General features: G+C 38.2%; 1 protein-coding gene and 2 long non-coding RNA genes across 4 annotated transcripts; 1 reads left to right on the forward strand and 2 right to left on the reverse strand.

Annotated features, from left to right (window-relative positions):
• The first annotated feature begins 369 nt into the window (after positions 1 to 369).
• LOC131312845 (uncharacterized) lies at positions 370 to 1,079 on the forward strand. The gene is made up of 3 exons (XR_009196001.1): positions 370 to 553; positions 640 to 760; positions 840 to 1,079. It is a non-coding gene; the product is annotated as an uncharacterized LOC131312845 (long non-coding RNA).
• A 1,812-nt stretch (positions 1,080 to 2,891) lies between these two features.
• LOC131312855 (uncharacterized) lies at positions 2,892 to 4,372 on the reverse strand. Its single transcript, XR_009196004.1, has 2 exons — positions 3,379 to 4,372; positions 2,892 to 3,161 (listed from the first exon to the last, which is right to left on the reverse strand). It is a non-coding gene; the product is annotated as an uncharacterized LOC131312855 (long non-coding RNA).
• A 3,346-nt stretch (positions 4,373 to 7,718) lies between these two features.
• LOC131312814 (B3 domain-containing transcription factor VRN1-like) lies at positions 7,719 to 10,026 on the reverse strand. Of its 2 annotated transcripts, XM_058340821.1 has the most exons (3): positions 9,866 to 10,026; positions 8,306 to 8,518; positions 7,719 to 8,232 (listed from the first exon to the last, which is right to left on the reverse strand). In XM_058340821.1, exons 1-3 carry the CDS (start codon positions 9,917 to 9,919, stop codon positions 8,164 to 8,166), a joined length of 336 nt encoding a protein of 111 aa, XP_058196804.1. In that variant the 5' UTR covers positions 9,920 to 10,026; the 3' UTR covers positions 7,719 to 8,163. The 2 variants fall into 2 exon arrangements, with proteins under 2 accessions (XP_058196804.1, XP_058196795.1); XM_058340812.1 differs by having other exon boundaries at positions 7,719 to 8,518.
• Between the last annotated feature and the right edge of the window lie 5,101 nt (positions 10,027 to 15,127).

A 15,127-nucleotide genomic window follows, 5' to 3' on the forward strand; every position in this document is an offset into this window, starting at 1 on the left:
TATATCTGCAGGTGTCAAAATGCAAACAAGGGGATCTACTACATTCATCTTTGACCCAGCCCTCCCAGAGGCAAACATGCTAAAGACATGGTAATCTCAATTCCAAAAAACACAAATAATACCGCACAACATAATAATACAAAAGAATGCACTAAAAGTTATATTTACAACAAAATTACAAACAGGTGCATGGCACATTCAACTGCACTAAAAAAAATACCACCTATCGAACTGTACCAACTGGGATTGGGTAGATCATCTAGGCCGCACCAAAGTGAAATAATTTTAGTGAGCCGCTTACCAACAATTGTCAACACGGTACTCTCTCATTCCTAGACACTAAAACTTTATACAAATTTGTGCATTACTAAAGCCTGTGGAGTTTCTAAATACAGCAAGAGACACACTGGGTTAAAGTTGTGTGCAAAGTCACCGATTGGAACCAAAGGTTCTACTATGTGTCGTGCTCAAAATGTATAAAGGCAACAACAGCTCAAAGTGATGCTCCTTTCTGGTGCAACTATTGCAAAGAAAAAGTCCATCCAATGCCAAGGTTAGTGCCTCACACATACTACATCTGTTCTTAAGATAAAAAATCTGCGACATTTAATACATTTGGTCCTTTGACTTTAATAACAGATGCAGGTTCCAAATACAATTGAGCGATTCCATAGGATTCATCATTGCTACAACATTTGGAGAATAAGCTGACTCAATGTTCTCAATCACTAGAGATTACTTAAAGAACAACATGCAAGAGGTTTGTGAAAAACAAAGCCAACATACTTCTTTCTTTTATAATTTATAACACTAATAAATAATCTTGCAAAAAAATATAGGGCATTCTATCAACCGCAGCTAGGGAAAAATTGGCAACAAGAATAGAATACGCTGTCCATTTGCGAGCTTACAAATATGCACCAAGAGATGTTGAACTCTGCCTCTTCAGCATCCACACGTTTGCTGCTGTAACTGAAATCATAGACGACCAAGATGACTTCTAGCTTCTCCTAGCACAAGCACCATCCCCAAAAAAACGTCTGGATGAAATCAAAGGTCAAACCTTTGCACCAATACCAAAAGCTCTGACCACTGCCATGCAAAATGCTGAACCTACTGAACCATTCACGCCAGAAGTCCAAGCTTAATTTGACCATTGGCATGGAAGCCGATGCAACTACTGAGGCTTCAAAGAGTCACACCATGGAACACACAATTGCTGCATCAAAGAATCCCAAAAAATAGCGCAGCCTCAAGATCAAAAATGACTGAATCCAGTCACCCACTAAAACTTTTTGCCAAGCTATTGAATCTACAATAGCTTATTCTATTTACCACTACTATCTATGTTTAATAACTTCTAGCACTTTGTAGTTTCGTAAATTTTGCACTCCTATGCTAGACCAAAGCACAGGATTCAGAATTTTATATACCTGCACCACTTCTTATAGCTTCTACAGCTGTAAAATAACTTTTTATCGTCGCCTTTAAAATAACATTTCAGTACGACTTAAGTAATCTCTTCATAATTCGATGCCTTACTTGTGCACTTTTCCGCTTGTCACTACAACAAAAATGAGAATAAGTGACGAAATTGCTTGTGAGGAAAATAGATTTCGTCTCCAATTGTGCCTATTTGTGAGGAATTTTTTTTTTGTCACCAATTAAGAGGACAGACAAATTTAAGGTGAGAAAATTTTATTTTGTCACCAAAAATAGTTAATTAGTGAGTAAGATATAAATTTCGTCACCTAAAGGATTGACAAAATAAATATAAGGTGATGAAATATTTATTTTCGTCACTAATCTCTTCCCTTCATAATTTGCATAGATGCTTACAACCAATACATGACAAATTAGTTCCTCACAAAAGGAAAGGGTTTTGGTGAGAAATTTTAATTGTCGTCGTTGAGGGGGAATTTTGGCGGGTGAAAAGGGCGCTGAAAATTTTAGGCGTTGATCCCAAAATTTTAGTAAAAGCCCTTTTTCATTCTAATTTTTTACACCCCTCTTATTTCTCTCACAAACCCCATCACCGTCGCTCACACCGCGCCCCACTCCATCTCTGTAACTCCATCACTCACACCGCTCCCCTTGCCATCACTGCAACTCCGAATCTCTCTCTCAAGGTATGTTATTCAACTTATTTCTCTTCTCCTCTATGGAATCCCTTCATCACTTTCCTCCCCCGATTTATAACCTCTACTGCGTTCTTTTTTTTTTGCAGCGGCATTAGCAGTCATCCATGTCTGATTCTAGTGAGCTCTCTCTCTCTCTCTCTCTCTCTCTCTCTCTCTCTCTCTCTCTCTCTCTCTCTCTCTCTCTCTCTCTCTCTATTTTTCTTGATTAGGTTCCCAATTTCTTTCTTTGGAGTATTTGTCACACCCCAAAATGGGAAGTGACCGGCCATGAACCACAAAACTGAAACTCGTAGAACATGCAGCCTAAAAGAAATTTGATTAAAAACCAAGGCAATAAACAAATAAATGGTCAACCATTTTTTTTATTTAAGCACAACTCCAACAAATTAAGTTCAACAAAAAGTATGGGGCACAAACATCCCATGAACCAAATAAAATTCAGTGATCCAACAGTAATAAAAGAATCCAGATGTCCGACAAAATATTTCAAATGCAGAAGCATTTAATAAAATAAAAATATGATTAGACACCCTAAGGAGGTCAATACAAGAAATCCCCGAGATGCCACCAGAGTACTTGCCTAATTCCCCAACTTGCCTGAAAAAGAAGTTGGAATAAATCCGTCAGCTGACGAGCTCAGTGAATAGCAAGTATGTATAATAAATAAAGTTGAAAGCGGAAATTAAAATAATTTACCATTAAATCATAATTTGGCATACGAGGTGTCCGGCAAAATAACAAATTAATCAATGAAGTATTTAACCAATAAATATTCTTGGTGGTGATCACAACATTAACTCCATCAACAATGGGGAACCACAATCAAATAGTACCATGGCCAAAATAAATCTCATCAAAATTGGATCCAATATCGAACTTAGAGTCACCAGGGTTGGCAGCCCGTGGTACTTTTCCTTAAGACGATCCGGCGAAAGAAAGCCATTGAGCATTAGGGTCACCGGCCTAACACGGTCTTTTCCCCAATGGCCAGGGTCACCAACACGAGAAGGAATAAGTTCCCTGGACTTCCGAAATAAATGTTCCCACTAATATCCACCAAGTTCTCACCAAAAAGAATATTAACAATTGATCTTAGAAAATTCGTCGCATGCCAATTTATATTACAACTTATAAACAGTTTTGAGTCTCCAAACAACATTCATATAAATTTCAGAAGGAAATACTTTTAATGGACACAGGGATCTTTCGAAAATACGTAACATACTTAACTACTCACCTGAATCCAAAAGTAATGCAATCGAACGCGCAAAAAGATGTTAACCTGAATAAAAGAACAAAGAACAAAATGACTAACTATACATATATACACTTGTAGATACAGAATACCACCTCCTATCAAAATAAAACTTAGCCTAATCCTAACTACTGCCCTCTGTAATCACTACTGCTAAAACCAAACTACATGCCTCCAACCATGAGCACACACCACTGTCCAATAACATTAAAAGAAAATAACTTCCAGCGAAACTCGTATAAAACCAAAACCATCCAAGTCTACTGCCACCATAAATTATTAAAATCATTCCACAGGAGTATTCCTAACTCTAGCAATTCCCATACCACGACAACAGAGATCAACACCACACACGACATCTATTATAATTTTAACCCGTTGCCGCACACACGACACACACTCTCACCCACCGACTCACTCCATCCATATCACACCCAATTAATTCTAATACCACAAAAAGATTGTGCAACCCAACAAACCCAACAACTGCTTCCCTCCTCCAAACGGCAGTGGAAAGTAATGGAAACATTAAAGACAAGATTACGTACCGTACAAAGCCGAGAGCAAGATCGGGAAAAGAAGTTCGACTGACACACCGGTACCTCACAACCTCCGGCTGCTTCTGCTCTCTCTTTTTCTTTCACCCAAAGTTCTCTCAACTTCTTTTCTCAAACGCTCTGCCCAAATAAAACCCTACACCGTGCAAAATATCTCCTAACTTTATAAAACTACCCACTACTCCCTATATTATAGCTAATTAGTTAATTAGATTTGTATAGAACGTAACACAATTTATAAAATTACCATTCAGTACCACCATTTTATCCAAAATTAATCTCATACCCCAAATATTACAATCGTGACATCAATATTCATAGCGCTCACAAAAATAATTAATTGGGACCCAAATATAACACCAATTAATAACGACAATATAACTAATTAAATAAAAGAAAAATGCTAGGCCGTAACAGTATTTGTAAAGCCCTAGATTTGTAATCCCGAGTAGATCCTGTAAGCCGCCCTCGATTTCTTCATAAAGTCATTGTAACATATTCTATGTTTGCTATATAGATTTCCCATACTGTGATTAATTTATTCTGTAATCAAAATTCGTTGGTTTTTTTAATCTAATTTGTTCCTTTTGGGTTCCGACACAATGAGATTATTTAGCATTTCCTTATTTTGATACTCGTACCCTTACGTCTTATGCCTAGTTTTTTTAATGGAGCTAACTTCATTTTTTTTTTAACGTTTTATATTCTTCAAGTCAAACATGATTCTAGATAATATAGGAGGAATAAAGGTGGGGCTATGGTTGCTTGGGGGCTGTTTTGGGACTGGTTTTAGAGATGATTTCAGAGTTTATTTCATCTGGTTTCAGAGGTTTTTTTTGTAGGGTCTTAGGGGGTTTTTTTTTTCCCTTCATGTAGGCATTTTTCTTTGGACTATATTCTTTTCTTACCCCCGTAACTTCAAAGAGCACGTATTGGTAATTAGCAGTCTATATAAAGGAGAGGGGCTAGGAGTAATAGGGACAGCCTATATAGGGTAGAGGGAATTGTCCTTAATTGGACAAAGAAATTCTAAATTTTCACCATTAACTCAGAACATTCATGTGTTTTAAACAGAATTCCGCAGGTTCAATCGAACCTTCTTCGTACTTCAAACTTCATAGGTACAGCTCATATTTTTGAAAACTAGGGGTTCAGCTGAACCCTCTTATTATATGGTACAGCGGCTACCGCCACCAAACTTGTACATAGGAATCGCTGAAACAAGAGTAGCCATTGAGGTATAGAAATATGTTGGGACTAAACAATCCTTCGAAATAAAAGCTGTCATGAGGATTGGAAGGCATACTAAATCTTAACCAAAGTGATGTAGATGACCTTTTGACCAATAGTTGTTTAATGTAGTATTTACATGTTTGCTTTTTTACTTTAAGAGGTAGTAGAGGACGGTGATTCTTCCACATGCACACGTATTCAGAACTTTTAAGCTTGAAGTATGCATTTTACCTAATGTATTGTGTTTCTTTATGCATAGCTAATTGTGAAGAGTATTCATGCTAATAGAGAGTTTTTTTGTCAATGCACAATTGTATTGACTTTCCTGGCATTCTCTTTCTTTCTTTTTGGGTAAAATAGCTTGAAATAAAAAGACGTTAAGTGAATGTACAGCCTACAAGGGGCATACCCAAGGAGGAGAAAAATAACAGAAAAAAAACAAAGATTAAGAAAAATGATCTGGCCAAGTGGCTACATTGATTTACGTCTAAGGTTACATTGAACATCCACATGTTTCAATTCCATTTAAGAGATGGAAGAGAAACACATGGCATTGAACATTGAAAATTGAAAACTGGCCCGAATTGCATAACAAACATAGCGGCATAGCACGGTTTTACTCAGCAGTGTAGCTTTTAGTCAGCAGCATGAGAGGGTGGTTGACACTGTAGCTAACCGGATTACAGGCATCTAGTGACTATTAACAGCAGTAGTCTCACTGCCACACATCAAGAAGCAGCACGTATAGCAGTAACAACTAGCAACTTCACCATGACAGACTTTGTTAACTAGCTAGAGACAACCAGTAGCAGTAGTAGAGAGCAGCAGAACAGCAGCTACTTGCTACCATGATAGCAGCTACAGTAACCCATATAATGAGAATCACAACAACAGCAGCATCTGGACTTACCAAACTACAACAACAAGGTAGTTAACATTTACAAACTGTGTTGGAAATAGCAGCAGCAAGGCACACAGAGATCTATCATGGACACAGTTTGAAACTCAAAAGAGAATGTAGGAAGCTAGGGACAAACCCCCTAGGAAAGCTTAAAATAGCCCAAGAGACAACCCCCCAAGGGTAGGTACAAAACATAGGGACTTACCAAGCTCCCAAGCTGGACAATTACAACATAAACACCTTATACAACTTCATGAAGGCATCAAAACAGTCCAGCACTCTGAATGGTCGAGCAAAGTAGCTGCTCAGCCTAAGAGGAATAGGACAATAGAAATACAGCCCACTCTATACACTGCTGGACTGCCGTAGAATTACAAGACTTTTGCGAACTAGAATAGAGCATACATAACAGAATAGAATGAGTAACAGAACAACAGTCTCTTTCTTTCTACTAGAGAATGTGAAAAGGAGAGAGATTCCCAGCATTTAGTCAAGTTTAAGAATATATGTGTCTAAAATGTTTGACATAATGTTCTATTTGGTTTTGATGTTCATTAATTTGGAAGTCTATGGATTATGGAGGTTTCTTAATTTCATTAGTTGCTTTCCATATGGCGCTTTAAGCTTTTCCCTTGCTTCCGAATTTTACTCCATTGTATACTTAGTCACAGTCAAACTAAATACTTTCATTAATCAGGCTACTCTAAAATTATTAGATTGAACTTTGTACTTTGCCTTAGCTTCGTAAGTAGGTCTACTCTAATATTTTTGTTTATTCAAATCTATCCAATCCGAAGACCTCATTCATAGTAAGCAACTTAATTACTATGTGATGCATGACATGACATTAATTTGATTACTTAAAACCTACTTGCATTTGCTATCAGACATGGACAAAAATTTGATGAAAATGGGCGTGACAGCAGATGGAAGAATTAGTCAGCTATATTATAATGGTGTTACTTTGTTTATTCAATTTGCAAGAGCAGTTGTTGATGCGCAAGGTAATATTCTGTGTCCTTGTCTAAAGTGTGTAAACTTTTACCGAAAAAGTCCAGAAGATGTGCAAATTCATTTGCTTCAGCATGAAATTATGCAAAGTTACACTATCTGGAATGAGCATGGAGAAAACCGTGAATCAAATGATGTTCGGCGTCATGAAATAAGAGATGGTGATCTAGGTGGTATTGATGCATTGGTGGAAAATCGAATAAGAGGGGAACCAATAGATACAACCCAACATCATGAGGAAGTCCAGAACTTTGATAAACTTTTGAATGATGCCCAACGTGAGATATACCCAGGTAGCAAAGATTATAATCTGTTGAAGTTTGTTATTGAGGTATTTAATATGAAGGTAACGAACCATTGGACCAATAAATCACTTGATATGTTCTTGAAATTCCAGATGAAACTTTTACCAGAAGGTAATTTAGTTCCCAAGAACACATACGAGGCAAGGAAGATATTGTCTGGCTTAGGCTTGTCATATGAGCTCATTGATGCCTGCATAAATGATTGTATACTCTTTTGGAAGGAAAATGCAGCACTGGATAGATGTCCAAAGTATAATGTGTCAAGGTACAAGATCAATTGTACTAGGGGAAAGATGCCCCTCTTTATCTTGCCTATTGACGTCCCTTTTAAGTCTACCCCCATTAGAAAGGCAACACTTTTGACCAAATCGATCTGCTGCCGTTAAATTATCCACGTTCTTCATCACATTCCACTTCTCCTTTTCAGTTTTCTACACTGACAGCCTTTGTGAATTAGACATTTCACTAGCTTTCATTTTGCCTTTCCACGATAGGGTTACACTATTTACCTTATCTTCCCATGATCTTCCATTTTATATAATTATTTCTGGTGAAAAATACTGGAAATTACATCTCAAGCTCTCCAAGGAAGAAATACATCTTCCACGCTTGTTGATTCTGATAGCAACTTCAGGGGCAAACTCATACATGTCCTGAATCAATGAATGACAGCATCTTTTACCAGTTCTTCTTTTATCCTGACATCCATCAAGAATTCCTTTTTCCAAAGAAACAAGCACTGGCCTTGATGGACGGCAACTCAATTTCTGAAGAGTGTCATTGCTTCTCCTTTCCCCTTCATGGGAGACTGGACGCTGCTTTCCTTTATCTGGTTCATCAGAGATGCTGAGAGTTTTTCGTGGATTGTAAATCTCAGTAGCAGTAAAATCAAATATAAGTACCTTGAACTCCAAATTCCCTTCATAATTGAACACTACAAAGAATCCACAACCAATAGAGTGGCTCTTGGAAAATTCTTTCCAACCATCACTAAACCAATGCATCTCATCAGCTTTTTCTACTCCCACGCGCCAAACTTGACCACTGCGAACAGTGAACTTGACCGAGGCAGAGAGTTCATCTCCATATTTCTTTGAGAAATCCTCTGCGATTCTCTGCAGATAAACCAAATCCATGTTCAGTTTGTCTAATGGATATAGTGATCCAGAAACCCGAAATATTACCATAAGTCTCCACCAATTGTGGTCAATGAAACAAGATATGGGGTACGGAAACAGGATGCAATTACAATCTGATACGTATATTACTACATGGCAATATGGAGAAACCTAAAAAGCAGGATATGCATCAGCATCTGTTTTGGTTTCGGATCCTGTCCAGTTATTCTCCTCTTTTTCTCTTACTGTACAACATATATAGCACATATACAGGGTAATTACCAGGTTTACGTATTGGTAGAATCAAATGGAAGTGAGTGCAACTTGTTACACCGGCGTTAAGATGTTTTGTGTCTGTTTCTTAACCCGTTATTTTCTCCTATTCTCTGGGAGTTAACTTTTTTGCGAAAAATGAATATCCAGATAGGCTACTCTAATTCATATATTTTCTGGGAATCATTCCCCTTGGCATCACATACCTATTTCCAGGATTCGTGCATGCACATATATTGGGACCAATGTTTGCATCAGCCAATACGTAGTGGTTTTTGAGATTTCAGAAACCGTCGATGGAAAATCGCATAGGTATCGCCCAATTCCTGTTACCTATGGGTCAGTTCCCGATTCACTGACCAGTTACTGCCAATACTCGACTGTTATGGGTTATTTAGACACTTGAGTTCTTTTTTCTTTTTTTTTTTGGTAAAAACTGATTTTTAAGAATTCACGACCACTGCATATTGTACAATACTTCTGATACCATTACACCAAAACCGTTATGTTACGTGTTCTGACATCGTTATTTAAAACCTTGATCGGAACGACACCAAGGTTCCACGGCATGCTATGAGCGCCGAACAGCACCAAGCATACACGTGTCATCACATAACGATCGGCACAAATCTAAGTACTTTTACATAGTTGGAAACTTGGAGAGCACCAAGTGGCCACGGAGAGTTGAACTTAAGCATTGAGCGAGAATCGAAGTAGTTTTAGATTGTTGGATTATTCAACAGACCAGTTGGCAAAAATTATTTAATACTCCCGGAGTATATGAACAGTATACTATGGGATCCACACGGGCACATGTGAGACCATATGATATGTTATGTGAGAGAAGTGAGCATCCTGTTCGTATACTCCGGGAGTAGTGAATAATATTCCAACTTACTGTCTAACGGGAACCAAAACAAAACACAACTCATAATCATTGTCTTCTTCCTCTTGTTTTTTTTCATGTTCTTGTTAGCAATTAGTATAACCCTTTACTAATCTTTGTTTTTTTCTGAACTTGACAGAAGAAAAAGGAAAAATCAAGAAAGACAGAGAGAGAGTTAAAGTTACAAGCCTGTGGTAGAGCATGACGGAGGGGAGGATAATCTTATAGAAACTTCCCATTCTGAGGCGCCGGCGATCTTTAACTCTTCTGGGCGCAGAGATTCTTTTGGGAATTGGGTTTGTTAATGGATTCTCCTTGGTCCTATTGACGTGATGTTGGATTTACACCTTATTTAAGGCTGATTTCCTGGTTTTATTGGTTTTGGGTCTTCGATATTTTTGGGGCACGTTTGGTTTCTACGGACCAAAATAAAGGAGTATGAGAAGGAAAGGGTAAAAATCACCGACAACCCCAATGGTTTTCCGTAAGTACAGATTCCCCTCCAAATTTCGAAACCTGGAGAATGATGCATTTCAATTACACCCAATTATCCGAAATGCTTATACTGGATTGTGTTGGATCCATCTCGGAGTCCCACATAAATGATCTGAGTCATTTAACTTTGTTTAAAACCTGTTTCTAAGAGTCCTCGTAAAAAATCGGCTTAGTCGAATATCAATCAAGGCTTGATTGACTCGTCAAATTTTTGGTCTCTAAATTCCCAAAATCCTAAAAAACACATGTTAAACAAATTAAATGATTTCGATCATTTGTGTGGGATTCCAAGGTGGGTCCAACACAATTCAGTGTAAGCATTTCAAAAGATTGGGTGTAATTGAAATGTATCACATAACCTTAGGGGGTTCCAAATCATTTTCCAAACCTGGAGCGGAACTAGCAAAGCTCGTGTTCTAAATATTTGCACTTTAAGAAATGATTATATGTTGATTGTTACTGAGTGAGCTACTTTCAAGTTGTTGAGTGAGCTAAAATTGTTTTTAGGTTCATAATACTAAGATGCCGTCTTGGTCATGATGGTTTGTATGAAAGTTATATACTCATGTACTTCTACTTCAATTATATAGATATAATATTCGCCTTTCACCCAAAAACAAAATTGTCTTCATTAATATTTTGATATGAATATTGCTTTTACCTTGAGATATTATATTTAGTAGTCCTGCTACATACACAGCAAACTGTGCACAGATTGTGCACAGATTTTGTTGTGGGGCCTACCACGAGTCCCACACAAATCATCCGAGTCGTTCATTTAATGTAAAACATTTTTTCAAGGGTCCCCGTAAAAAATAAGCTCAATTCAATACATATTGGTGCTTCATTCAACCATCTAACTTTTCATTCAGATTTTCGGATAATGAAAAGTTATATGATTGGATCGAGCACCTATAGGTATTGAATTGAGATTATTTTCTGCGGGGATCCTTGAAAAAATATTTTACATTTAATGAACGGCTCGGATGATTTGTGTGGGACCCGTGGTGGGCCCTATAATAAAATCTGTGCACAATCTGTGCACAAATTGTATGTGTGTAGACTTTCTGTATATTTAGTTTGTGCCAACTTGTATCCTAATACACATTTTTCCTTATTTCTTCTCTCTATCATATGTTCAGATGTCACTATATTTCTCTTTGGAACCCTTCAATTTTCTCTCGATTTTCTTCAACTACTCCATATTTTTTTTCCACTTATTTCATATCATACTTCTCAGGAGCTCTCTTCTTTTTTTTTTTCACCACTATTACCTATGTTATCCCTCTCAACACCGTGTTATGCATGGCTTTTAGCAAAAAAGTTCTACCTCCAATATATAATTATAACTCGCCTATTCATATCCATCATAGCATAATGGACATAATTTTCCATTCAGTTGGATGAATGGGTTGTCAATTTGTTACTAATTAGTATTCAGGGCATTCCAAATCTGTGGTTATTTAAGTCCTTGCGTGCAATGACAACGATTTTGATTGTTATGCTCGATAAATTGTGCACTTTTCACCTCAATCAAATTGCTTTGAAACATTTGGGCCACTTGTTCAAAGGTGGTTCAAACTTTGGGAATGAGTTCAACACTTGCATTTTTTGGTATGAGGATGAAAAATAGTTACTTGAAGCTTGGGAAACTTCGATCGATAAATACAACTTGCATGATAACATGTGGATGAAGAAAACTTGGGAAGAAGTGGGCACATGTATACATGACGTGGTCATTCACTACGGGAATGCGAAGCACCCAACTTAGGAGAGTCTAAATGCAAAGACAAAGAAATTTGTGAAGTTGGAATTTTTTACACAATTTGATAGACTTGTTATGGAGAATCGGAGTGAGGAATCGGATTCTATATTTGATCTTAGGGAAAAGATACAAGACTAAAGTTGAAAAGATCCCCCGAGTTAATTCAAGTTGCACATTTTTATCTAAATCACATATCAACCTAATTAAAACCACATTTTATGCCAAATCTTCTTCTTCTTTTTTTACCTAACAACTAATTTAACCACATTTATACGCATCTACTCTACAACCGTAAAATATACATGAAGGTATGTAATGTTTATGGTAGCTTCAGTGGTGGTGGGATTTGCATGCCCCTTTGGAAAATTGTATATGTAGAATATATAAAGTTCAAGAGAACTTTACGAACTCCGCCATATTTATCAATCAGAGGTAGTGAAAATTTAAAGAGTTCTCCTTTATTTGGACAACCTAAATTGAGTCTACAACTCTACTGGGGCATTCGAGCCAACCTGAGCTAAAGACTAAGAGGCGACCGCTTTAGGTCTTAATTTTTTTTAATTTTTTAGTAGTCTAGAAAAAAGGGCTCGATTAATTTTTAATTTTTTCTTTAGGCCCCTAAAAAGTCAGGGCCGGCTTTGTGGGGCATCAATGTATATGTGCAAGTTGTTTCATGTCTGATTGTGGTTGCCACATGGCGGTTGGAGTGTATCATTCTTCTGCGGGGTAAGATTATCTGATCAATGTTTTCTTCACAGTTTTGTGTGGTTGTTTGACGTATAGGTTTTTGGAAAAAGTATAGGACTGCCTTTTGGCCCCCAATATATATTTTGGATAGCAATAGAAAAAAAAAACTTTGGGTGCTTGAGTTTAGTTTATTCTTTGGAAACCAATTTTCTTTGATAATTGATATAGTCAACTTGAAATTTATAGTATCTCTAACTGATTTTTCTACGAGGAGTTAAACCTAATTTAATTGATTCCTCTCTCTCTCTCTCTCTCTCTCTCTCTCTCTCTCTCTCTCTCTCTCTCTCTCTCCTTATTTTTGATAGATTTTTTTTTATAGGCAACACAAGTTTTATTAAGAACACTTGACAAAGGGTACATTAAGTGGGAGAGAGGGGGAGAGGAATCCAACCAAGAGTTAGACGGAAAGAAAATAAAATGATGGGACAAAGCCCACCAACACCCAAAGGGCAGGCCCCGAAAGATAAATCTAGAAATCACCTGGGCCTGGCCCAAGAAGAGCCAAAGCAAACCCTAAGCCCAGATCACTTCCTATCACCAGCAAAATACGAACAGTTGCCGCCGCCACACCGCAGAACACATCCTCCACCACCACCAACCACCTGAGCCCCAGCTCCTCAACACCAGCCGCCCCCACACCAGCCGCCTCCAACCACACCACCACCTTCCCAAAACACCACCAACCACCTCCACCCTTAGTCACAACCTGCGGCCACCACCACCCACCAACCAGATGGCAAGCAAGTTTCGACGCAGACACGAACCTCACGAGCAACTGGTACCCGAGATTAACCGCCGAGGAGCCGACGATTCGGTCCTCACAAACGATTTGGGACGCCAGAAACTGAGCACTTCCATACGTCAACACTGAAACCACTGTCGTGCTGACCACCACCTCCCTTAACCTTCCACGGCCAACCTCCGGTCGAAAAGACCCACAACAGCCGTTAAGCAAAACCCACGCCCGTCCAGCAACGAAAAACGTGGTAGGATCCAATCTACCTCAACACCTTCGGCCACCGTCGGACCCTAGCCGTTAGGACAACCGAACACCCCCAGATGTGGTGATCGGCGGGAACCAAGCGGCAAGTAGGAGAGGCGAGGTAGGGAAGTTAAAACAACACAAGGAAAGATCGGTTGAGAGGAAGAGAAATCGACCTTGAGTTTGGGGTGAAAAAAGAAAGGAGGGAAGAGAAGAGAGATATTGGAAGCTACATGTGGATGGCATTGATAAAGCTTGATCGATTGGCATTGATAAAGCTCGATGACCTTTCTGCTAAAGGACTGGTGCACCATGTAAGGCCCCATTCCAGAAACCTTCTTAAAAAATAAGCAGCTTATTTCACATTATCAAACTCAAAAATAAAGAAAATAAAAAATAATTTTTTAATTTTTTTTTGTATCGTATAAAAGATCTCATCAAGATCTTCCAAATAAGATTCATATCGCATATTTTTAGATTTCAATAAGTCCATAATTTTTGGGCTTGAAATTACCTTCTTAAAAAATTAAAATTTTTCTTTAGTTTCGGAACGGAGCCTAAGCCTCTTTTGTTAGGTGATCCAAAACACATCAATACCATAGGCAGAGAACAAGTTGGCAACCCAACAGATCGACACTTTAATGGAAGTAGCACTTGAAAACCTTCCCAAAACACGGGAATTTTCCATGGGCTTAATTGCAAGAACACCCCATAAACTATCATTTTTTGGCAACTTTACCCCCTTAAGTTTAAATTCGTGCAACTTCACCCCCTAACTATCAAATTCGAGCAACTTCACCCCCTCCCCCATTTCCCGTCCAATTCTGTTAGGGATTTGAATGGAAAATTATAAAATTGGATGGAAAAGTAATTTAACATACCAAAATGCCCTATATACACCCATTGTAGACCCCTCTCTCTCTCTCTCTCTCTCTCTCTCTCTCTCTCTCTCTCTCTCTCTCTCTCTCTCTCTCTCCTCTACACCTCTCCTCGATTGGAGATGGGAGGTGGGAGATGGGGAGATCGGTTCTAGGGTCTCGGTCAACCTCGATCCATGATGGAGAGACAGAGACAGAGACAGAGATGAAAAGGTGGTGGGAGTGATCAATTGTTTTTTCTTCCAAGTATAAACCGTGTGTTTTTTTTAAACCTTAGGAGTACGTTGGTCTTTTTATTTAAGTCCGTCCAATTTCTTGGACGGAAAATGGGGAAGGGGGTGAAGTTGCTCAAATTTGGTAGTTAGGGGGGTGAAGTTGCTCGAATTTAAACTTAAGGGGGTGAAGTTGCCAAAAAGTGATAGTTTAGAGGGTGATACGGGAATTTTAAATGTCGGCGACAAAAGTTCGTCTTTTTTTTGTTACTGTAGTAGTGCTATGTGTACATATGCTATGTACATATTATGTATGTATGGATTTTGTTAGCCCATCTTGGTTTCCACAAATATGATTTGAATTATTT

Source organism: Rhododendron vialii, chromosome 2a, assembly GCF_030253575.1.
Source record: "Rhododendron vialii isolate Sample 1 chromosome 2a, ASM3025357v1".
Classification (NCBI taxonomy): domain Eukaryota; kingdom Viridiplantae; phylum Streptophyta; class Magnoliopsida; order Ericales; family Ericaceae; genus Rhododendron; species Rhododendron vialii.